Source organism: Leptosomus discolor, chromosome 4, assembly GCF_034619465.1.
Source record: "Leptosomus discolor isolate bLepDis1 chromosome 4, bLepDis1.hap2, whole genome shotgun sequence".
Lineage (NCBI taxonomy): Eukaryota > Metazoa > Chordata > Aves > Leptosomiformes > Leptosomidae > Leptosomus > Leptosomus discolor.
The window spans coordinates 10,250,470-10,275,349 of NC_141394.1; the positions used below are offsets into that span (position 1 = coordinate 10,250,470).

The 24,880-nt window shown below is 43.5% G+C and overlaps 1 protein-coding gene across 1 annotated transcript in view; it reads right to left on the minus strand.

Moving 5' to 3' along the window:
- Positions 1-24,880, minus strand: part of FRAS1 (Fraser extracellular matrix complex subunit 1) — a 139,859-nt gene that overhangs the window by 78,235 nt on the left and 36,744 nt on the right. The window contains exons 6-17 of the mRNA XM_086464383.1: positions 24,200-24,333; positions 21,411-21,494; positions 20,683-20,784; positions 20,388-20,579; positions 16,098-16,187; positions 14,426-14,573; positions 11,999-12,142; positions 11,544-11,678; positions 3,785-3,928; positions 1,899-2,039; positions 1,340-1,480; positions 274-447 (exon numbers count right to left, since the gene is read on the minus strand). Of these exons, the coding sequence (XP_086320509.1) occupies positions 274-447; positions 1,340-1,480; positions 1,899-2,039; positions 3,785-3,928; positions 11,544-11,678; positions 11,999-12,142; positions 14,426-14,573; positions 16,098-16,187; positions 20,388-20,579; positions 20,683-20,784; positions 21,411-21,494; positions 24,200-24,333 (1,629 nt within the window). The remainder of the gene's footprint in view (positions 1-273; positions 448-1,339; positions 1,481-1,898; positions 2,040-3,784; positions 3,929-11,543; positions 11,679-11,998; positions 12,143-14,425; positions 14,574-16,097; positions 16,188-20,387; positions 20,580-20,682; positions 20,785-21,410; positions 21,495-24,199; positions 24,334-24,880) is intronic.

Consider the following 24,880-nt stretch of genomic DNA (forward strand, 5'->3'; position numbering starts at 1 on the left):
AAGCTAAGCTGGGCAGACTTGAACACAGTAGTTTTAAAAAAGTACCTGAATTCTCTAGTCACAAATTCTATGTAGAGTATATTTTCCTTCAAAAGTACTAGTATATGCCATTCTGAAACTTACTGAGTTTAAACATTCATGACTGTCACAAGGCAAACACAGGAGCAAAAAGCACGTAAGAACCAAACATCGTACAAGATCACCTCGAACACTTAAAATCCAGTGCAGCCTTGTGCAGAAGGCTTTGAACAGCTGTTCCCACCCTCTACTCACGTCTGCAGACTCCTGTGCTATCCATGTAGAACTGGGCTTGGCAGCGAGAGAGGCAAAGGCCATGTAGAGCTCCTTCCACAGGCTGGTGAGGCTGCAGAATGTCCTCTGGTGCCCTACACTGCAGGCAGTGAGAGGCCCCCGGGCCAACGCAGGTGCGGCAGGATGGGTGGCAACCTGTGCACAGGTCAAGAGAGCAGTCAGAGCCGCAGCTCTGAGGACAGCTTTCTCAGAGAGAAGGACAAAGCCCAGCAACCTGGGCAATTGATCCTAAACGTGAGAGAGAAAGGGGAGAAAACACTGGTTGGGATGCTCCTGTTCATCCCTCTTTCCAGTTTTGTATTGCTGTGGACAGTGTGATACTCAAAGAGCTAGCAAAGAGCGTATGCTTTGCAGCAACTCACAAGCTAAGAAATCTGTTCCATAAACAGGCATGGTGCTGTATTTTCTATAAGGAACAAGGGTTTTAGAGAAATACTTCGACACCCTTCCCCCCACCCCCAAATAACAGCTCTTTTCTTGAATAAAGTCGATGAACAGATAACGTTGGGAAAAAACTGCAGTACCGTGCCACAGGCAGTCAATTTTCCTTTAATTTCTGGAACCGCAACGGTGAACACAATCTCACTAGGAGAGACAGCAAGAAATGACAGTCTGAAGAGCTCATAGAAAGCATAAATGCATCTTCTGAATTTTCAGGTTTTCCATTGCTGCAAAAATGACCTCAGTCTTAGCAAATTTACTAGGTGTGTGCAGAATTTCATCCACCTCTTAACTCATGTCAAGAAAAACTTGCAAGCAATGTATGTTAAATTCAACAGTATAGAGAAAAAAAAAGTCCCCAAGATCACTAAATCCTGAGGGTGTGAACGCAGAAAGTATTTGAGAAAATATGCTTTTTCTCAAAGCAGAAAACAATCAGAAGGTGAACACAAGAATCACTCATTGACCAGTTCAGCACAGGATAAAGGACTGGCATTGTAGCTGGGTACTCCGAACACAGCCAGAGACAAAAGTCAGATACACTGGTTTACAGCAGCTGGGGAACTTACTCCAAGCAAGAACTTACCCTTGCAGACATCGTGATCCTGGTAAAAACCCTCTCCACAGCCCTGCAGGCACTGGCCCCAGCGCAATGCCAGAGGAAAGGAACAAGAGGTGCAGTGAGTGGCCAGAGGTCCCTCACATGTGGAGCACGAGTCATGACAAGCTGATAAAGAAACAGAGAACACAGAACTGAAATATCCCATTTTTTTCTCATTGAGAGTGGTGTTGCTGACTACAGCCTCCTCCAGCCAACAATGAGAACTCCCAGCTGGCATGATATTCAGCTATGTGAACTAATGAGAGCAGAAGTGCCCATTTATTAATAACTACTAACAGTAATAACTCTCACTCACACAGTGTTTTGAGTACGTATCTCAGCGTGCCTTAATACGCTTCGCAAGGCAAAGAGGTTATCTGAAACAATCTATCACAAGTGAACCAAAGAAAACAAAAAATCAAATTCCCTGTTCCCACTCACACTTAACATTCCCTCCCCACAGGTAAACATCTGGGGAAAAGACGACAACATGCGGAGGGTGCCTCGAGAGCCTTAGAAAAGGTCATGCAAATATGCCTCTTACCTCTGCATCTTCCATTGCTACTTGGGAAATATCCGTCCGGGCATTCTGAAATGCACTTCCCGTCATGTAACAACTTATCTGAAGCACAGGTCAAACACCTGGGTTGGTCTGAATAGCACGTTTCACAGAACTGGTCACAAGCTGCCAAAGAGGACAGCTCATTAATGAAAGGTACTCAATAAGCAGAACAACAGAGCCATCAGCTTGGCCACACAGACAAAATAAAGCAAGCCAAACCATGCCTTGTCCTTCCTTTGTCCGAAATGCATCTTTGAACATTCCTCTCCAGCACAAGTAACCTTTCGCACTTCCCTAGAACAAGCAGTGACATTCACAGAAGTAGACGTGTGAGTGCAAACAGGTATTCACTGACCTGTATCCCGTCTACAACTCTGAGTAAGTACAAATACCAGAAATGGGTCTACACGAGCACTCCCTCCACCCCGTCCAGTTAATGTAGTATGTTTTGCCTGTTCACCAACAGTCTGTGAACAGGAAGCATCCTTCTGAACGATTTAATGTAGGAAAACTATCTCATAAATCTTTACCTATCTTTGTACAAGAAGCATCAGTTATCAGACTGTTCAGGAAGTAAAAGGTGGGTGAAAATCGATCATATAAATTCTAATTTCCCCTCCTCCCCCTTTTCTTGAAGTCAAAATTTAAGTGTGAAAATGTATCTAAAATCAAGCATGCTAATGTTTCTTATGAATTCCTGTGGTCTATATTCTCCCAGGCAGTTAGTTCTGAAGTTAATGGACCTGTTATCTAAGAGCACTATGAAATTCTGGCTTCCCCAAAGTCAGTAGCACTACTGCTGCTGTACATTCAGAAGTGCCAAGCATTTTACTTCATCAATTTCTGTTTCTTTTCACCAGTCAGACAGCCTCCCTTTAAAACAGATTACAGCTCTCCAGTTGGGTATCAAAATGCATGTTTTTGGTAGAAGATGAAAGGCCTGAATCCTGAAGGCTGTGAGGAACAGCTATGCAGTTTTGAGAAATCACTGGCAACAAAAATAAAAATTATGGCCAAGCTGCATCTAAGCTGTATTTCCTTCTGAGCTTCAATGATTTTCAGCTACAGACGTAAGATTTCAAGCCTGCACACTTCAAAACACAGGTGAGTAACATTTACTGGTATAGACACCAACCAAACTGAAGGGGAACTTGGTCAAAGTGAAATTCCTTCAGAAGTGGCCAGAACAGCAACAATTTTGTCAACACACTCCAGGTTTTAAGGCCTCTCTAGCTAGCTGAGCCTCAGACAGACCTGCATGAAGACAGACAACCCCTGCATCATTTCTACTGACTGTGCTGGAAAGTCCTTCAAAGCAGCTGATGGTGGCTGTCAGCAGAAACCCAGACTTGACCTGAATGGTCATGGCAAATTTTAGATTCTTTATTTATTTGACATTTTTTTCCCCTCCGTGCTCTGTTTGACTAAGGGCTTTTAATTCCCTCCAGCCATCTCTTCCCCCTTTCTCAGCAAACCTACCCAGCTCCCAAGTCTCATCTGTTGTGCAGGTATTAGTTACTGTGATGCTGAATTATAATCAAATTTACAGCAACCTGCTGGCAAAGGCCATTTTTCTTTCCGCAGACAAATGGATTCGTCAAGCCCTCAGAAACGCTGCAGTTAGGCTTTCAAGCTGTTCACCGAGGGAAAAAACCTTAAACCTTTCAGCATCTGATTAGCTTAAATGAATTAATAATCTTACAAACAAACAGCAGCTTTCCTCATCTGATACTTATGCACAAGGTGCATCTGGCTTCTTAGACGTGAATAAAATCACAGCTGCTGCACAGCTAAATGAAATATTGATTCCTTTTTTGCAGAGCATTTCTCAGACTTCTTGCAATTGGAGGAAGAAAATGGGTATTTACCATGGCAGATTCCATCCTTTGTATAAAATCCCTGGCCACAGCTGGCCACGCAGAGCCCTGCTTTCAGCACGCGTGATCTGTCTTTGCAGGACAAACAATTGTTCTCAGCAGCACCCCAGCATGAGGAACAGGACTCGTGACAAGCTGCAGGAAAGAAAGGTGCAGGATTAACAATCAACTTCCAATCATCTCTTTATAATGAAGAGTTTGCAGTAAATAATTTTTTTTGCAGTTTTGTTCCTTAAATTCACTGCTTCAGAAAAGGCAAACAAAAAACCACTGCTGCTCTTACGTATCTTTCACGCAAGCCATCTCAGGGGTACAATTTACAGCTTCATTTTTTCCGTGCAATATGACACGCAGTATACATCAGAGCAGTTTCTGTAGCTGTAACCAGACTAGGAGGAGTGTTGGTAACACTGTTAAGTCCTGTTCATCCTGGTGCTAGGGGCTGTACAAGCACAAAGGGAAACGGGAAGAGATCCCATCACACACTACTTAAACAACAGGCCTGCAATCAGATCCTTGCAGTGACTACTGACATTAACTCAGCTCTGTGTACAAACACAGAAGTAGACAGCAGGGCTGCTATTAAGATCCTGCAAAATTAAAACCAAGACAGCCTCCTTCTAGAAACAACTCCTCCTGCCCTTCCAGGACACTGACTCCTGGCCGTTGGCCCATCTCGTCAGGCCTGGGAGAAATCCTCACGTGCTCAGACTGAGTAATTCCTGGGGAAAGGTGGGCAGCTGGTCCCAGGTCTAGTACGGCGGGCACAGTATATCTTTTCCTTGATGCTGGCAGCAGAAAAGAAGGGGCATTCCCCCACTGAGTTGAGATACCAGCTACTTTTCTCTCTGGGTGAGCCACTTATCATGGCTGGGACACAGTAACGTTTCAGATATTCCTGGAGTATATCGCATTCCTGCAATGCAGGCAGTATAAATGTCTCATCTGCGGCATCTAGGTACAGGAACACATAGGCAGTGATCCTCAAGCATGATGACATCTTACAACTGAACTAGTAACTGTATGGAGATCAGTCCTGCCTCGCAAAGCAGCTGTTGAACAAGTCACCTTATTCGAAACTGTACAAGTTCAGCTGTGGGGGAAATTCAGGCCACTGTGGCTACTGTTTATGAACTCTGTGACGCAGACTCATGTTAAATCCTGTGCTGCCAATGCTTCCAGGAACTGTGCAAATTACAGTTCTTCTAGCTATTAGATTTTTTTCCTTGATTACACCCAAATATGTTCCAAAGATGTTCTTAAATTTATTTTTTCACAATAAGGCAGGTACATGCTTGTGCTCCCAGACTACGGCCGGTGGGAGAAAAAATAACTTTTTGATATTTGCCCTGTATCCACAAACACATCTAAAGTTGCAGCCACCCAAGAAAAACTCATCTGCGAGTAGTCTCAGTGTAATGAAGGAACCAGTGGCCAGAGCAGCAGCTCATCCACATAACTAAGAGTACATTTACATATAGGACAGTGACAAAAGTAAACACCTTCCTGCCAAAACAAACTCCCTAAGTGAGAGACACTTCACGCTCTCTCTAATAACAGGTGAGAGTGAAAAGGTTTGCAATCCAGAGAGCAAAACAGTGATCACCACTACTCCCATCTCTCTCCTGTTTCACATGGTTTCCATGCTTCTTCTGTCTGCCTGAGGCCATAGCTCCTCTTTGGTTTGTAAATTAACGAGATGGAGAATCTATGTTGGTGCTTATATATGAGTCACACTGCACAGCATAAGATGAACACTCCATCTTAGTAGATCTCACCGCTCCCCAAGGCAGGGAAGTGTTATCATCTCCATCTCATCCACAGGGAACTGAAACACAGAGATGTGACGTGACACGCATGGGGTTAGAACAGGGAGTGTTTAGGGGACCAAGACACAGGACATTTGAGTTCATGCCCAGCACATGGTCCTTTGACATTCGGGATGTTCCTTTCCCACACTTCCAGCTTTGTTTATTTTCCCTTTTCTCATCATCTTCTATTGCCTATTTGCTTTCACCCTTCTCACCTTCCTGCATCTTCTCCCCTGCCCCCGCCAAACCTTATTCCTGATCTCTCCAGAATGCTGTGGCTCTTCTAGTTCCTAAACACTCCTACATGAGCAGTGCCTCACAAAGATGCTGGACATCCTGTACCCAAAAGGATCATCCCACAACTCTTACAGCAAGTGCCGTCACCACTATCAAGCGCACCTAATTGCAGCTGAATCACAACACAATGAATACCAAGCATCCCAGCCCGAGGTAAAGATTGTCCACACTTTTCTGCTCCGGTCGATAATTTCCCTTGCTGATAAAAAGCTGCAGCTCTTTCCAGCTTGGATGATTCTCAGGGCACGTCTACACTTGAAAGTTAACTGCAGAATATGAGTTCATGCTGTAAATTCCTCAGTACTGAAACGTCCTCACTTCACCTTTCAGCCATGAGCTTTTTGGTCCTCTCTGAGCTCACTTGAAGTTTCAACATCTTTTTGAAAGAGTGGGCATCAGGACCCGGACCCTCTAATTATAGACTTCCCACTGCACAGCTTGACCCCCTTGCTGTTAACCTGCCTCAATATGTCGACACATCTGAACATACTCGGTTATTTGCAAAGTTCTCAGGTCCCCTCTGGAGATGCTGCTCCTTTCCACTTTTCTCTCCAGGCAGGCTGGTCTCCAGATTCTGTTTTCAAACAGGCAGCCTTGCATACAGCTGTATTAAAAATGCGGTTTCGATGAAAGCCAGGTCAGTTGAGCAAATGTGCTTTGGCTCCTACCGTGTACCGTCTGCTGCTCGCACTAGAGCAAGTGCTCCCAAGCACATCCTCACCTCAGTCTCTTCTCTCAAGCAGCTGCCTCAAGCTGTCCCTCTGTGTAGGTCAAAGTAACGTCTTCACCTCTCACCAGCACCATGTATTTTGCTGGATGTTAAGTCTACCATAAACAAACCTATACTGGAAAGGTCTTTGGCAAGGCCAGACCCACATCCCAGGCTCCTCTCTGGTGCCCAGCAGCATTGCCTCTCTGCCACAGCCTGCGCACGGCCATTCTGCTTGGTTTTTGTCACCACCACCACTGTCCACAGCTACGTGCAGTGCAAAACAACGCTCTTTGCCAGCTCGCCTTCCCTTCTGGCTCTGGCTGTCCTAAGCCTTTCTACGGACACATAGGGCTACCAGCGCAGCAGACAGGCCAGCCCAGCCTGCTCCCCCGTTCTCTGCTGCCCCAAAAAACTCACCACAAATGTTACTCTAAACACAGCGACCAAGAAAGGGAGTGAGACAAGAAGAAAGGGTGTTTTAGACAACGTGGGCTAAGAGTACTCCCAGTGCTTGGTGGGGAAACCTGTAATATCTGGACTCAAGCCAGGGAATGATATAAACCAGCACAGTCTGCAGGCTGGAGGAGATTAAGCTCTTACTTCACTCCCTCTCTCCAGTTCCCAGTTGTCTCTCACTTGCCCTTTGCAAAGATCCTGCAAATCCACTCCTGGGTATCACAGCTGCTTTCAAGTCTTCTAGTGAGGCAGCTGTTGTGTTAAAATTGCATGTCTTCCTAGATGGGGGATGACTTCTGTGGTATGTCAGCTATGGAAAGGCTACAGTGAGAAAAGTAAAGATGAAGCACAACCTACCAGAGGTCATCAGACCTTCTGAGAAGCTGCAGTGAATTTGGCAAACTGATTCAAACAGATCCTCTGGACTCCAAGCTACAGGCCCAAACGGTTTCTTTGAGACAGAAAGGGAGGGGAACTAAGTAGCAGAGTTTGGAAGAAAGGAAGGAAAGGAGAAAGAACACAGCCTGATTTTTAGCAAGACAGCCACATTTAGCATTTGGGAGCAGTGCGAACAACTCAAACTATAGGATCAGTAACAATTTCCTCAGGTGGAATGCTTGCAGCAAGAGACACAGCTCTGATGCGCTGCTCCAATCACTAGCTCTGCTATGCCAGCCCTGCCTGGGAACAGGGTCCTTGGACTCCTCTGACACAGCCGTTTCTGTATGCAAGGTGGCAAGCGCCTCCAGCAGTTACCAGCCGCCAGTCTCCAGATGACAAACACGCACAGCCTGATTCATGCTCCTACAGATACAATCCTTCACTTCTCGTGCTTGCAGCGACAGGCACCAGGCAATTTATTTTCACATGTCTTGAGGACTTTTTTGTCACAAGTCCAGCAGCTACTAAATTCCAGCCAACATCTCCAGTCTCATGCCATCAGGTGGTACAACCGCAGCTGGCTTTGCAAGGAATGGACCCCCAATGTGTAGGACCTGGGTTCATGCAGCTGGAACAGTAGCCCCAACCTTTCCTGCCCTGTGTTTATACACACTCATGCACACCGTGCCTGCACAAGCTTGGGCTCTTTCAGCACTGGACCACCGCCAGACTCAACAGCTGCTCCTTGCCCAAACAGCCAGTCACCAACTCCACAGGGGAAGCTGGTGAAGCAGGGGAAAAAATGGAAGCGTTCAATGAGCCACTGTCAGCTAAAACATCTTTGCCTACAGCAACTAAGCGGTTGTGTAAAAATAAATCAACAGAAGTGACTGCATCATCAGGAAACGGTTTTCACCCTTCCTGGCTGTTTTCAGTTCAGATTTGTAGGGGCCATTTAGCATTGCTGCCTCCCTTCGGTGTGGATACTGGACGTACATGCAAGACCCTGCAGCTTAACCAGACACTGCTGCTGAAGGGAAGATGTTCAAAAGAATACAGTTGACCTTCCGGCTGCAATAGGATGTGCAATTACTCTGCCTCAGCTGACACGATGGTATTCATTAAGCTGCAGTAACATGTCTTTCCAGAAAATCAATGTTAAACAGATGAAACTTCCAGGGTCTCGCTTGTTTGTTAAAGCAAGATTGCTCCAGTAGCTTCTGAGCCAACGGCTCTTTTTGTCTGCTCTGTTACTCAGGAGTTGCAGGGGTGTAATGTAGGAGTCATACAGAAGTGACACAAGCCCAGGCTTTTAGAAGATGAGAGGTCCTGCAAAGTGATGTTTCTGTTCTTTCATGACTGACCAGAAGTCAGAGAATCAATTAAAGATCCACTCACCAAACTGTCTCTTATCTGCATCGGTGGAGGTATAACATTCCTAGGTTTGACGACGGCAGGAAGGCTAATTCAAATGGCATCCCAGCAAGCACGCAGTGAGAAGTCACTGCTTGGCTGTGGGAAAGCACAGATGGGGTCCGACCGCTTTGTGCCACACGGTACCATTAACCACCTCCAACCTGCCCTCCTCACCGTGAGCTGGGCAAGCTCAGCTTAGACATGTTCGGTCGTTTATCCTCAAGGTGAGCCTCCACAGCCAGATAAGGCACAGAAAAACAACAGGTCGTGAATAAAAATCTAAGTGCTTTACTACAGAGCGAGCCGGGTCTGTTAGCGTCAAGTTATACATTTCAACATCCGCGTTCTGGGAGATCAAAGCAGAAACACTCGAGTTCTGTCTCGGCTTTTGAATAATCTTGAAAACATAAATAATTAAGTCAGAAAAATGCAGTGAGAGCGCTGAACACTGCAAGTCCTTCAAGCCCTTCTGTTCTATCAGGCAGACATGCTTTGTTTTTGCTTCCCTTTGCTTTGCCTTTGGTGGGGAGTTTCTTAACTGTTTCCACAGCCTATTTCGGACAAGGGAGACTTCCATCTACCACTCTGCTCTAAGCCTGATACAAACTGATCCGTGATCTTTACATACACTGCTACATAACTGAACCCATTGCCTTTTATTCTCAAATTTACTTTCTCTTAATGGCTTTCATACTTTACAGAAGCAGGTTGAGGGACGGGGTCAGGAAACAACCCTGGTGTAAGGTTAAAGCAGGGCAGAGATCAAACAACTGTACTCCAAAATTCAAAATAGATTCAATAGACCAGATGTTACAAAACATGAACAAAAGACTAATCCGTTGTGTTTTATTACAACGCAGACAACAGTGTTTCAACAATAGGATGGAGTGAGAAACCTGGTCTTATAGGTCTTTTTCATCTCCAGAACCAATTCCTCAAGAGGGAGTTTACTGCAACTATAGCAATTAACACAGTCTAGTTCATCCTTTTTGTGATTTTGGAACACGCTTATTGTAGATGTTAAAACCATTATGAGAAAAATATTTCTGAACAGTCTAAGGCTCATGTGGACAATCAGATTAGAGATTTGTACAAATAAAGAGGATACAAAGAAAGAGTGAATGGCAATGAATTGTAGACCGTATCTGAAATTTAAGACTGGTTTGACTTTATGCAGAAAATGCAGCCAGGCAGAACTAAAGCAAATTGGTTTAATTCCCTTGAGGAAATAGGAACAAATTTTCCCAGCAACTTTCAGCTACAAGCATGCGTGACTGCAAATTTGGATGGAATGTACAATCAGTAATCTACAAACCAGTAATAAAATGAAACATTAGCCTTTCCCTACCACTTCTGCAGTACATGGGCACTGCCAATTAAAACACGAGGAGCAGGTGGAAAGGAAATGGTAAAATAAAACCAAATGAAGTAGAAGATTATTTGATACTTAAGTCTATAAATTCTTTTGGACTCTCTTTTCCATTTATACATGCACAATGGGGCCCTAGTCTGTAGTCACTGCCGGTGGAGAGAGGTTGTTCAGACTTCCGAAACTTGAAACAATGGTCAGCTCTTCAAGGCAAACCACTTCAGAAAAGGAAGCTGGACTTAGAATCTAAAGTGCTTTCCCCTGAAATCTGCCAAAAGTCCTAAGTGTGCATTTAAGCAGGAGGGCTAGTTCCAAAGAAATTAAAGAGATGGTGCAAGAAGTTAAGCATGTGCTCCACCCCTTTGCTGAATTAGAGCTGCAGAAATAATTAGAAGGCTTCTAAAAAGGCCAACATCAAGAGGAGAAAAGCGTTAACTTTAGAGAAGACAATTAAAGTGTCAGGATGAAAAAGCAGCTGCCTTACAGTTTGGGAAAAGTACAAATATTTCAAAGGAGCAGGGGAAGCTCATAAGATCACTATGGTACTTCTACCAAAGAGAAAGCTGTAACTTCGTGATCTTAGTCTCAATATTGCCAATTACTAAGATACAGGATTTAGACGCATCTCAGTGTCTTATAGAATTACTAATTTATTTTCTAATATGCTGCCTGAGAGCAGTTAGTCCTATCAACTTTCAGGAAGAGTGCACTATATGAAACAAATGAATGGCAAAACAAAGCAAAAAACATTTCCAGTATTTTCCCTGGGCTTTTCTGAGTTCTCTCAATCCCCGATCCCTCCAAGCAATTTTCTACGCACCTCAAAGTACCATCTCCTGAAAGGTCTGGCATTAGCAGCTGCAGTTAGTCTGCAGTGAACTCAAAGAAAACCCCCACGGATCAGATTGCCAGGCATGGCTTAAGGTGTTATAGCCTTAGTAAAATTAGTGCATACATCCTGCTTTGTATCCTTAACACCACAAAAAACACAGTCACATTTCCAAAAGAAAATTCTGAATTGAAAGAGGACAGTGGTGAAAAAATGCAGTGTTCAAAAGCAGAGAGTTTCAGACCAACAGAACTGATCCACCAAGGAATTTTAATGAGTATTTCCCCAACCACTAATCAATTTTACACTGTTACGACTTAGTTCCTCTGTTCAGTCCTTCCTTTACTCTAGGGTGAACATTAACACCTATGTCAACAGCAGATCCCTCAACAGAGAGTGTATCTAATAGCTCGGATACAGCTTTTGTCTGCTGTTTTGCTGTCACAAAGCGTTGCAGTCTTTTTTTTGCTTTGAGTTACCTGTGCAGAGGAGCTGATCCTGAAAGTAGCCCTTCCCACACGAAGTCACACACTGCCTGTTCTTCATTAGCAGGGCTGTCTGGCATGAGGAGCACTCAAATCCATTGGTACAGGCTGAGCATGTTTCATTGCAGGCTTCCAAGAGAAAGAATAGGGAAGAAAGATGCATTAATCCCAACTGTCCTGAAGCAGCAAGACTCCCCTGGTCTGATGAAAGGAGAAAAACTTCATTTTGGCAAAAGAGTTCGAGAATTTGCATTTTTCAGGAGCTTCCACCTGAAACCTCCTGAAGCCCTAAGCCCATTGCTACTACTCAGTATGTGCCGGAATACTTTTCCAAACAAAGCCCGCAATCTCTTTATAATAATAAGCCTGCGGGATCCTACAAACAAAAGCACAGCAAGCCACAGAGAAGAGAAGTCATCTGACAGGGTATAACCCCTTGCAGAAATTACCTAAGCAAGTCCCCCCATCCTGGTAGAAGCCCAATTCACATGTCTCCACACAGCGCCCATTCTGAAGTCGCCTCCTTGCGTCTCGGCAGGCGTTACAGTGATCAAAGGACTGAGAGCAGGTCAAACAGTCCGGGTGGCACTCAACTGGCACAAAGGAAAGACAGAAAGGTAAAAACCGTCAGCAGCGTTTTCAATCAGGAAGGCACAAAACAATGCATACTCCAAAATCAAAGGAAAATTCGTTACATAGTTCTGTTGGTGGTTCAAGGTGTGTTAGTTTTGGAGTGCTTTTTTTCACAAGATTGCATCAAAGGGGCTAAATATTATATTGCTGTATTCTAGCAACTATTACACAGACTTGGATTTTCTAGGCTATTGACAAAAAGGACATTCATCGTCCACATGGTTTCTCATGAGCAAAAATCATAAGTCATCAGGGATTAATGGCCTGAATCAACCTGAATTTGAGCTTCCTTCAGTTAAACTCTGCAATAAGTCAAGACTGTGTCCACATCAGCTCAGAGTACAGGTGGCAGAGCGCTCCCCCTCCAGTCAAAAGCTTTATGTCACAGCACAGTAGCAAGCGTTTCCCGACCACAGCTATTTTCTCAAAGGGCATGGCTGCTCTCTCTGCAGAGACCAAGGACTACTTTTGCTTTACTACTGAGCTACTTTTGCTTGCTGGAAGAAAAGCTGTCTGTTCCTTCCCGACAAGTCAGCAAAAACGATCCCAATACTGAAAACTCTCCTTCATTTATGCTAAATAACCTGCAAGTTTCCAGGGAGATGCACCTAAGGAAAGAATCAGGAATGAAGAGCTACAGAAGGCATACAGTTAAGATAACAATGAATCCACAGTGATAAATGGGAGGAATGAATAGGAGGCTCTGCCTCTATGCATTTCTTTTCAACAACTTTCCAAAGGTATATGTAGCCCCATCCTTCCAGTCTGACAATGAACTAACTACCTGGAGAGGTACAGAATGGACCATTTTTCTCTAGGTACGAAAAAATTCCCTCTGCTTCAACCCGAATGTTCTCAGTGAGAGGGCCTATTTGCTGGTTTTAACATAAATACAGTGATGCTTAGGGCTATATGTTTTACACTGGCTGAGAATGAATGGGTTTTCTCTGCTGGTTTCCCCCAGCACATCTGTGAGAAGCAGCAATAAATTTTTACTGGCTTTAACGAAGCAGATGCGTTAGAAACTGATGCTCTGGGCTCACAGATTGAACCGCTGCAGGCTGGATTTTGCATTTGTTTCTCATTCTCTTCAATGCAAAAGAGAAAAGGACAGAAGGAAAACAGCAGGCTTCGGTAAAGGAAGTTTCCATTTACCTTTTAGGACACAAAAATCCAAGTTTGGCTCTGTATATCCAATACCATGACTTCAAAGCCTGTATTTTTCAAAATGGAAGCTAAATGAAGAGGCCACATTTTCAAGGGTAACCAGTACACAGTGGCACTTCCTGGTAAGAAGAAGCACAGAGGGGTGCTGAGAGTACTTTATAATCTGTCCCCTGCTCTGGAGCCTGTGCAGATGCTCTTCCCTTTTGAAAATCCAGGACAATTTTATCTGAACTGTTCAAAACCCATTTTCCTCACTTTTCAATTTGTAGTGCTTTGCATTTTTATTAGCATGCAGTAAATAACAAGCTTTAAAACGTTAATATGGCAAATGTGCCAAGACACTCTTGCAAATGACAGCATAATTAAACTGTGAAGCTACTTTCTTTTTACTGAGATAAAACATTAACTGGAGCACTCCGATAAAACCAAAGTTATATGAATGTAACAAGAAAGAGCTACCAACATGAAAAATTAGCAAACCATAGCTAAAGCCTACCAACTATGAAATGTAAAGCAAGGAGAATGACAATATCCTGGGGAAAAAGGAATTTATATGAAAAATTAACATGTAAGTTAAGGCTATCCTAATCTTTCCAAACAATTACTAACTGGCAGCCATTCAGGCCCAGGTGAACTTGTGGCATAACAATGGAAGCAGGTTCTTTCTTCATCCCACTCCCAAGAAATAATCAGGAGCCCATAAAATCCAAAATCCATGCTAGGATTCAGAAAGGAGCAGTCCCCTGCCTCACAAAACTCATGTTGGAGAAAAAAAGAAAAGGACAAAACACTTCCATAACACCAACCCTAAGTAGAAACTCTTCTGCCAAAAGAAAGCTATCATTTAAACCAGGGGAAGTCAGTGGGAGCCTTTGCATGGAGCCCTAAACCTCTCTGAGAACCTTAATTAAATTATATGGATACAAGTTAATTAGCAACCGAAAGACAAGTTAAAATCCAACGCAGGTATCAGACCGGTACTGGGGAAGTGAGGGCCGCAGGGATGCCAGAACAGCCCTCGTGCCCTCGCACCCAACGGGAGTGACGATAAGCAACGATCGCCCCTGGGGCTGTACCTGGCTCGCAGTGCGGGCAGCAGTCACCCTTCGCCTCCACGGCCAGGCTGCCCAGCGGGCAGGGTGGGCAGGAGCGCTGGAAGCAGGTCACCTCCGCGTCCCGGCATTCGCATTCTCCGCACGGCCCTTCTTGCCATTTCTCTCCGTTCTGCACAAGAAACACCCAAGGGTCAGCATCAGCAGCGAACGAGGGCCTTTGCACAAAGCGGTTTGGCCACGCATGGAAACTGCCGGGTAAACCGCAAGGCTACAGCAGGGCTAGTAGTAAACTAAACATTTCTGGGACTGTTTCAGCACTGAGGCCTGCCAACGTGGGACTGCATGCCTCTATCCTCTTGCCTTCTTTGCCCTTCCAGAATAAGGCAGCCTGCAAAGCACCTACCAAGAAGAGTCCTTGGCCCGTGATCACCTGAACACATTAATTCTCAGCACTCCCTCTGAAGTGAGGTGTTTTTCAGTTAGCGGGAAGTCCTTTCTACTTCTTCACCTCCTTTCATTTTCTTTGACTCAAAGCATTTTCTCCTGTCTCCAAATTTTGCTGCCTCACTTGTCCACTTCTTTTTCACAGCCCAGTAACAAGTGCTTGAATCTTTTCTGTATCTGAACAGATAGACACCCGTAATCTGTCCTCTGTCTGAATCTATGTCTTTGCACAGTGACTTTTTGTCACACTTTAAATCTATTTCTAACCTTCACAGCATTTTATTTCCTCTCCTCCTCTCTTCTATTGCCTTGTATTCCATCACCGAGGACTGGCCGAAACACCACAGAGATGAAGAGGTATCACCGGCTTTCTTCAAAAGTACCCACTGCACCTGGCACCCATCTACTTTTACCAGGCAATGGAGGGGAGAGACCTTGCACCCACTGTTCTCCTCCTGCGATCTGCATCCTTGGTGAGGAAGTCAAAAGGCAGAAAAGAGAGAGCAAGCATTTTAAATGCCCATGAAGCTTTTGTGCCAGTTCCTCTCTCAAAAGGGATAAAACACAAACCAGAATAAACCTGACACCTTACTGTGTTTTACCTCTCTGGGGTCAGAGAGAGAGACTCAAGGAAGGAAAGGGAAGTATTAGCATTAAAAAAACCCAAAACAGTATTAAACGTCCCATTTCACACATCTGTTGGCAAACAGCAGCGATTATCTCCAGTCTTCATCTGTCAGAGCAATGAAAAGTCCATTACTGGTGTGTTTAAACCAAGATATTTAATGTTTCCTTTCTATTTAACTTCAGAAGGAAAGTTCCCTGAAAATAGTCACAAAATAATGGACTCCTGTTGCAGTAAAAATTATGATCAGTGGGAAACATAGGTAGAAAGCTCTACGTTGCCCTAGCTATGTAGCCTCTAGTTTATAGGATTAAAGTCAGGCATCTTTAAGTCCATGAGATGTGCAGGAAACCTGTGAGTATATATATTAAATATTAAAGGGAGATGATTGATTATACTGTACAAAGGAAAGCAAGGCAAACTTAAACTCTGCAGCAATGCACACGTTATAAACAAGTGCATTCTGTGAATTGTAAAAGCAATCTGCAGGCAATATTAATGGATTATTCTTCTGTTACATTTGCAAATAATATCCTTCTCAGAACTGGAAAGGGAGAGCCAATACCTCCAAACCTTTATGAGCAGAACACACTATTACGTGCTCCAAAGTACCAGGATACTCACAGCTTTGGTATGTTCTTTGTAAACACAGTAACTACTACTTGAAATACATTCAGGACAGCACTTTCCATCTAAGTGAATTAATTCTTCACCCTGTGAAGAGAAAGGTCTCAGCAATTCAAACTGAATCAGCACCACCAAAAATACTGTGGAATGCAGAGGCAGAACAGCTCTTGCCCTGGAATGCGATCTTCAATATCTAATTTCACCTTATCTTCTCTCTATCCTAGTTCATCTCTGTAGGCACAGTTTGAAAAATGTAGTTGCAGAACAAACCTCAGAGAAGGCCAGGGAATTCAGCGATAAGGCCATTACTTCATCCCTAAACCCCGCAGAGAAAGACCCCCCTAGTATAATCCACTGCAAGGACAGAGAACAGGAATGCCATATTTTTACTGTGGATCACCAGGATTTTACTGGACCACTGTCAAGATTTCAATGCATAAAAGCTTACCTTCATTTTGAATGTTCTGCTTTTTTCCCCAAGAGAATTTCAAAGCACATGCTCCATTTATCCCAGATGGAAAAAGCCTGTTCTTTGTCACAACCATACAATTCCACAGAATCCACTTAAAAAACTTCGGTTTGAAGATAAGAATTTAGCAGCAGGAGAAGGGAAGAAAGCGCCCTAATTCATCACAACTTTTTGTGCCCAAGTGGAAGCTGAATATTAGAAAAAGAGGGAGACTCTGTCCTAGGGAACCAGGACACAGCTCAAAAGAAATAGCTTTGATTGCCTGAGCTGAGAAGCTTTGGACCAGATTCTCATGCACCGCAAACATAGGCAGGGTAATACATACTAATCAGAAAACAGACATATGTCTACAAATCCACTACTATTAACAAGTTACAAATGAATGACTAAATTAGATTTGGTGGCAATCTGCACTGAGCACTCGTTTATTCTACGCTCATTAAATGTCAGTGTTAATACCCATCCCAAATCTCAGTGGGCATAATTTTCCTAACTTTGCAACCAGGCTGATTATAAGTAATCAGGAATTACCACAAGTAATCTTGTGACAGAGAAGTCACAACTTTTCATTAAACGTTTGTGAGAGGCTCACACACCCAATGAAATCACACAGCTCACGCTGGTTTCCATTTCAGCACATTGCTGCTTTCTTCTGATGGCTCACAAAATTCACCTGAGCACCAAGTTTATCAAATAGCTTTGCTGACTTACACCAACCGGGCACCTGTCCCAGCAGTCACTCCAGGATATTTTCCACTGTGCCACACTGGCACACTCACCGATTTGTGTACGTGAATTTCTTTAGACATAGACAGGGCAATACCAGCACCGGTCACTGTTAGTTTCACCAAAGCAGAACAACTAAGCCGGGCCACACTCTGGCAACCCTTGTGCATTTCTGAGAGTGGGTAAGGCAGGAGAAACCGTACAGTTCCTAGTCATCGAGGACCACACACAGCCTAAATCTCTCTCTGCTGGTTCTATCCATTTTTGCTTTTAAATCATTACTCCAAAATGCCATCGGCAGTGGCTGCACTCATGTCGCTACTATGTACTGTAAAGTCTCCCATCCCTGCCCACATCCCCACCCACATACATAAACACACACTATAGGAAAACCAAGAACAACTAGCCAGGGAACGTGGCTCACCTAGCCAAAAAAATGCAACCATGCTGCTCTGCCAAGACTCAGAAAAGGGAGAGGCTATGTGAGATAACTTGTGGCTTTGCTGAAGAGAGATTCATCATATTCCAGGTTCAGAACGCTAAAAGGCAGTGATGGGCTGGGAGGCAGAAAAGAGAACAAACAGTTTTCTGCAATCTCTCTCAAACACGTACACACCTACATCCACATGCACCATCCAGAACTCTCAACCCCCTACCTCCATTTCTTCTAAATATCAGAGAGACTTGTGCAGCTTGCTGGCTGTATGGTAGCCACCCAGCACCCTGCAAGCTCTATCTTACTGAGCCTGTGGTTTCTAGGGCTCTCATCACCAGCCTACTCAGGTAGGCTGCAGCAACCCCTGCTAGCATCCACGACTCTGTCTCCTCTGAACCTTGTCATGAGTGTGCTTACTTAGTTGGGCTGCTGGCAAGTGCTCCAGCAGGATTATTTGCTGCTCTGACAGTCTGAGTGGTTTTGGTTGACCGCGTCCACTTCAGCATCCATAGCTAACCCAGCCTGCCACAGAACTTGTATTCCTAGCTCATCAGTAACTTGCTGAAAATGGCTTTTTGAAGATTAGGTCAGAATCACCACAAACACTTTCATTTGTCAGTCGCTGAACAGGTTTGTTTGAAAGGGTTTATAAGCTAAACCTCTACCCTACCCTCACGTAATGCTGCTATACTACATCGAGCTGTCTAGGATTTGCAGTTCGTATCTGTGGCCTCATTACACTTTAAACAGGATGATGTGACCAGAAACTTAATAGTGCCTTAATGAAGAGATGAAGCCAAATGCTCCTAGCTTCACATCAGCTCTGATTTATTGATGCAGGTGCCTAAAAAACAGACCTGTGACTCAAAAAGGAAAAAGCAAAGGAAAAAAAAAATTTCATTTGCTTTTTGAATAAATATTTTATTGTAATTAATTAACGTGCACCTTGTACAACTGAGGTAAACTATGACTGAACATGACTTGAGGAAGCTAGTTTATCTTAAGGGAAGCCATGCAGAATAATAAAACCTTGGGCAAATATCCTTTATCAAGTGGGACCGTAACTCTTGTCTACAACAAAGGACAGTGTCTTCCTCCTTCTGTCCTCCTACCAACCACATTTCATTCAATTCAAAATTGCAGAGGTTCATACTCTGACAAATAATACCACTTCTTTAGATGCTCGGGCTTTTAAACGGGTGGTTACTTGTGAGACTCTGAGTTTGAAAAATTGCTGTGTGAGTGATAGTGCTGCACACTTTTGAACCCCCCAGTTTTGAACCCTACATGTTAACTCCTCCAGCTATTGTTCTGTAAAATATCCCTGCCTTTTCTGAATAATGGATTCTTTGTCAGTACCCAAGATAGGAGCATGAATATTAAGCAATTCTCCCTACTGAGCCATGACAGCATGCCATTATCATTAGTGTAAATGATCCAATTTACAGCCATAAGCACGCAGGAAGCTGAGTGAAACAGATGCAAGTGCACAAGATTTTATGACAATCATGACTTTCCACCCAGCAAAATCTCTCCATGCAGCTTAAGGCCAGAGGATCATCAGCAGTACTACACCAGTGACAAGAGGCTGGGTCCCACACTCAGTGCTATTTAAAAGGCACAATCTCAGATGAACAAGCATACGCTTTTATTCCTAGATACATCCTCTCTGCATGATCACCATTTGGGACCCCATGTGTGGATTCTCACTTTTTTCAACACTCATTAAAACACTCTAATCTAGTGATTTCATTATGTCCAGATTTTGGCTGGACTTCAGACACAACACAAGGTGCTGCTACTCAAGATTTAGCACACAGGCAGGGTCACCAGAAAAGCATTGCCACTGAGAGAGAAAACTCAGAGGGCTACAATTCCTGCCCTTCTCTTCACTGATACTGTGGAGTAATAGGTATAAAGCAGATACTAGCCCACCAATTAAAAACAGATGCTGTGACAAACGACAGAGGTCTTATCCCACTGCAAAAAGGCAATTCAAAATGTATTTGTATGTGTGCGTGTGTCTGTTTGTGGAGCATTCAACCCTATCTAATGCATTTTGCACATCCACTATAGAGCAAATATAAGACAACCTGGGGTTGGTTAATTTCGGAATTAACTGGGAATAAAAATATCTTACCAGCTTCACTTCTAAGAATGGCACAGAAAAAACTCCACGGAAAAGTGCAACACCAACTTCCATATCCAACTACCTTACTGAAGCCCACTGTAGCATACAGAATGAAGATAAAAGGAACATTTCTTAAGCTTTTAACTATCTCTGACCTGTATGTCTCTCCCTACATTCTGCTCCTGGCAAAGCCAGAGGTTGCTGAAACCTCTAAGTGTCTGAGCCCCTATTACAGCAGGCAGACAACAGTGCGGGAGGGAATCCAAGTTAAATTAGTCACTGATTCACACTGGCTTGCTTCACAATGCAAGCCCACTGAGCAGTCAAACTTGAATGGAAAATCCACAGTTTACTCTCCTTTCCTGTGAAGTGTTTTCAAGGTAATTGCACAAACCAAGCCCTGAGAGAAGGGCAGGTTCTCCAAGCGTCTCAAGATGCCAGTTGAGAAAAAAGATAAAGGGAGGGAAAAAAAAATAAATCACAAGACTTGACAGATATGACTTGAAAGAAGAAAACCCTTCTTACCTTGGCACACTCCACTTTGGCACACTCTGCTTCCTGGCAAGTGACTTGCCCTTCGTCACACATGCAGAAGTCACAGCGAGTACTATTCCACATCTCCCTGTGGTATCTGATAGTGCCATCATACAAGCAGTGTCCCTTGGAAGACACACACTCCTCACAGCACTTCCCAGGACGCTGCACTTTGTTCTCTCCCTACAAAAAACCAGCAACCGTTGCACAAGACTGTCCGAACCCACTGGCACAGGCAGAGTCATGTGTGCAGCCAGGGTATCAGAGGTGAATGATTTTCAACTACCTTCTCACAGGTAACAGAGTCACAGGTCTCTCTCAGACATCTGACTTCTCCTCTGTGACATGCGCATGCAGTGCAGGTATTTTTTTTCCACTGTTCGCCATGCTGTTCAACAAGAACATGTATACGATTGTTAAATGCTCCTCATAAATAACCAAATTCTTTCCAGAAATCTGTGCTGCTTATGGAGTATGATGGCTCCTTCTGCATGTCTGTATCTGGTAACAACTTTTCTTAAAAAATGCTTATCTCTGTAGGCTCAGCAAACAGGAAGAAGAGGTATGAGGTCTAGATGACACTGTGGTGTGTGTTTCTCATTAACTGCCAGCCAGCGACATTGGTGAGGTCTTAACTACTATTATTAGCAAAAAAAAAAATCATTAACATAAAGTCCCACATTCAGTAAATAATGCATTAAATTAATTCCAGATGATACAATGAAAGCTATAAAAACTTTGACCTTCACCAGTGCTTTCTGCTTTCCTCCTTCAAAAAAGTGTGAAAAGAAAGTGCTTAATCTGCTTCACCTTGCAAAGTTCCTTTCTGCTTGCCAGCAAATTCTTATCTAGTTCTAATTTCTTTCAACTCTTCTGGCTTTCCAGGAAGAAAAAAAGCAACGGTTGTACTAAGCTATCAGTGCTGGCAGAAAGTCAGATGTCAGGGAGAAGGGAAAGAGAGATGTGCCAGAACTTGTGAACAACTGCCTTTTGGTGTGGCTCGTCAAAGGTTACCTGGTACACTCTTCCTGACACCGAGCAGGGCTTTGGAACACATTCTGGGCAGCATTTTCCAGGAGACATAACCATAGCTTCATCCTAAAAAGAAAGCAGCAAAGACAAGTAAAGTAAGAGCAGGAACAGTTAACATGGGGCTCAGCATCACCGCCTGGAATTCCAGGCATGTAGTATCTGTGCGATAACCCATGGTCACTCAGGGCTTCCTTTTGGCTCCAATGTATGGAGGCAGTCCTCACAGCATGAGATCAGTGTAGAAAGCCAGAAAGAAAGATACTTCCTTCATCTCATTTTCTGGGCTTCTTTGGGTGGCTATTGGGGTTGAAATGCACAGATAGGTATACAGATGCAGATGAAGACAGACAGACACACACATGATAAAGTACATATACTCAGGTATACAGATAGAGAAAAAAATATATATATAAATATATAAAGCTATGTAGAGAAGCACAATAAAGCATGAGATGGAGGACAGAAAAGGGTTTTTTCCTGCTGGTGCCACGTTTTGAGGCTTTGAATGTGTGATTTACACTCGCCACCTCTCAGGCATTTGCACTGTTTTAGTTAAATCCATACATCATAACTGTCCGTACTGTCACGCTTAAAACTGGATTATCCTAATTTAAATTTTTTCATGACTGATTTAAATCACATTGGAATACGTTGGCACTTCACATCAATATAACAGTTCCTGCATGGCTCAACTCCATCCACCCAAAATGTGTCTGGAATTCCCTCCTACAATTTCACATACATCCATTTGGAACAGTATTGTTCACAAGCACCTTCCTCCAGCCACATCAGGGTGACCGAAAGACTGACTTGTGGACTGAAAGTAGTGTAGAAATGCCAAGCACTGTTACCTCATCTGCTTTGTTAGTCAAATCACTAGCTTTCAAAGGAAGAGTGGAAGATTGTATAAAAGTTATCAACGATAGATTTCCCAGCAGAGTTAAAAGAACTCTTTTGTGGATTTTGGTGGGATATGTGGGGGTACATTCAGGTGCACCTCTGCATTCAACAAGCATTTTTGAATTTCTTCTTCCTCATCACCCAGGGAAGGGCACAGTTATCTGGAAGATGGATGATGAGAGTTTAATACTAGGAGAATTTATGCTTTTGACAGACAGTGGAGAATGAAGAAAGTGACACAGATAAAAGCACACGCAAGAAAATGTTAGGTATGATTGAGAGCAGAACAGGATTCCTGCAAATCCTGCTAACGTCCCTTCCACCGGGCACCTTGGTAGGAAATATCTGGAACTCTATCAGAATTTGCTTTCTGCTGCATTAACTTGAATGCTGTCAGCTGATTATTCTCAGATACATCACAGCAACAAGACAGTCGTTTCTGTTTCCACAAATTAAATCCTAATGATTAGCTGATTAACATTAGTGCAGTCAGTCAGCAGCTAACATCAGTCCATTTGGAGTGGGAAAGCAGGAATCTAAAGCAGGCATAAGTTTGTTTTCATGCACAGTACAATGGGTACTAACTGAGCAGGACAAACCAAAACACAATTAGCATGCACAGAAACAGGCGGGCTTTACTTCTATCAAAAAACCCCAAAGTGGTAATTGCGCAAACATCTGGTCCAGTAATAAAAAGCTGGGTGAGCATCAACAGGAAAAAAAGTTTATGACTACTGCTTTTGTTTTTCTCGGTGCTACAGGGAAGTGTGCTCAGCCAGAGCACACATTTCAAGGGAGCTTCTGGATTCACCATTGGCGCACAGTAATAGATTAAAAAATATTTGAGGAACGGCAGCCCCTAAAACATAAAGTCAAGGTCAGAAAGAGGCATTTCCAGGAAGCCAGTTCCTGCATTTCCTCAGCATGGCATGCCGTTGTAAAGGAGTACACCAAGGTGCCCAAGAAAACCAGTACAATGGGCCCAATGAAAAGAAATCTAACGAGTGTAGTCACACCCTTAAGCACTTCCAATGTAACAACAAGAATTCAAAAAATTGAGTCACTTGTATAGAGAGTGGAGTATGGAGTCTAGTTTGCTGCCTTTACTAACCCCTGTGTTAACACCGTATATAATCTTGTAGTGTTTTCGTTGATCACTGCGTAAGTGCTAAGGTCTCATCATTTTTCCACAGCAAAGACCTTGGGGACAGAAACATCCCAGTTCTCTCAACTGAAACCATTACTTGAGCTTGCCTAACTCATCTTACTGCGTTTGTTGATTTCTGAACACAAGCACACCTAAGGAATAGTGCTCTGAGACTTTTCTTTTAGCTGAAGCTCTCTTGTCTTTCTAAACTCTTTAAGTCAAAAGGGGAATTTCATCCACATTTGACTACTTTCAACTGTATTTCTAGACCTCTTGTAAAAAAAAAAAAAAAAAAAAAAAAAGTAAAGCAGACCTGCAAACCAAACGCTGAAATTTGTGAAGACAAACACCCATTAAAAATCTTGTGTTTTCATTCCCTCCCTCACAGAAATAAAAACATTTCCTGATCAACCCTACAGATTTTTTTTTAGTGTAAAGCAAAAAGCAGTTTCTTTAGACAGTATTTGTGCTCAAATACCCAGGAAAAACATAAGAAGAGTAAAATGGTGGGGAAAGAAGATATTAAGGAAGAGACAGATGGCATGTGACAGACTTAACCATCACTTCACATCACTTCCACACATCAAAATTCCCTTTTCCAAATCACCCACTTGTCACACAGAAGATCTGCCAGCTAATTTGTACAACTGCAAGAGAAATGGACCCTGCCAAGGGAAAGACGACAGTCATGAGTGACGTCCCCAGACGGCTGATGGGTCCTGACCTGGCTGCACAGCAGAGGCTGGCAGGAAGCTGTGAAGCACTGAGTCGCGCCGTCCCTGCAGACACATTTGGAGCACCGACCAAGGCGCCAGTCCTCACCCTCCTGGAACAAGTGTCCGTCAAAGGAGCAAGGCTCTAAGAGATATGAAAACAATGGGTTTTCCAATGCCCTTTAATCTCTTTCCATTACCCATAATTAAAACACAGATTTTGTGCATCTTGGAATTCACAATTCTGGTTTGTCAAAGCAGGTAATGACAGTATCAATTCCACCAGTTTTCAAGGGCTTTAGACCTGTGAATTAAAGCTCTGGATGCACTTCTCCCGCTGGACTTCTATGAGAAGAGGCATCCAATAGCTTAGGCATTTTTGGAACTTGCAGTTCAAGTCTGTAAGTGCCAAAGGTACCCGCAGTACATAGGAAGTATCTGCATCTTTTTTTCCAGATTTTAATCTCCAAATTAAGGACACATTAGGCACATCTGCTCACTGCTTAAAGCTTATCACTTCCTCTTGCCCCATGGGTGAAGCCGTCAAAAATGTAAATATGGTAGCAGGACAGAAAGAGAATTTAGAGATACACTTGATGCCAGTGTCTTCCCAATAGAACTGAACAAGAAAAGAAAAGCTTTCCAGATTTGGGACTAAAAGGAGATTTCCAGCGCCCTACTGCTCAGATCAA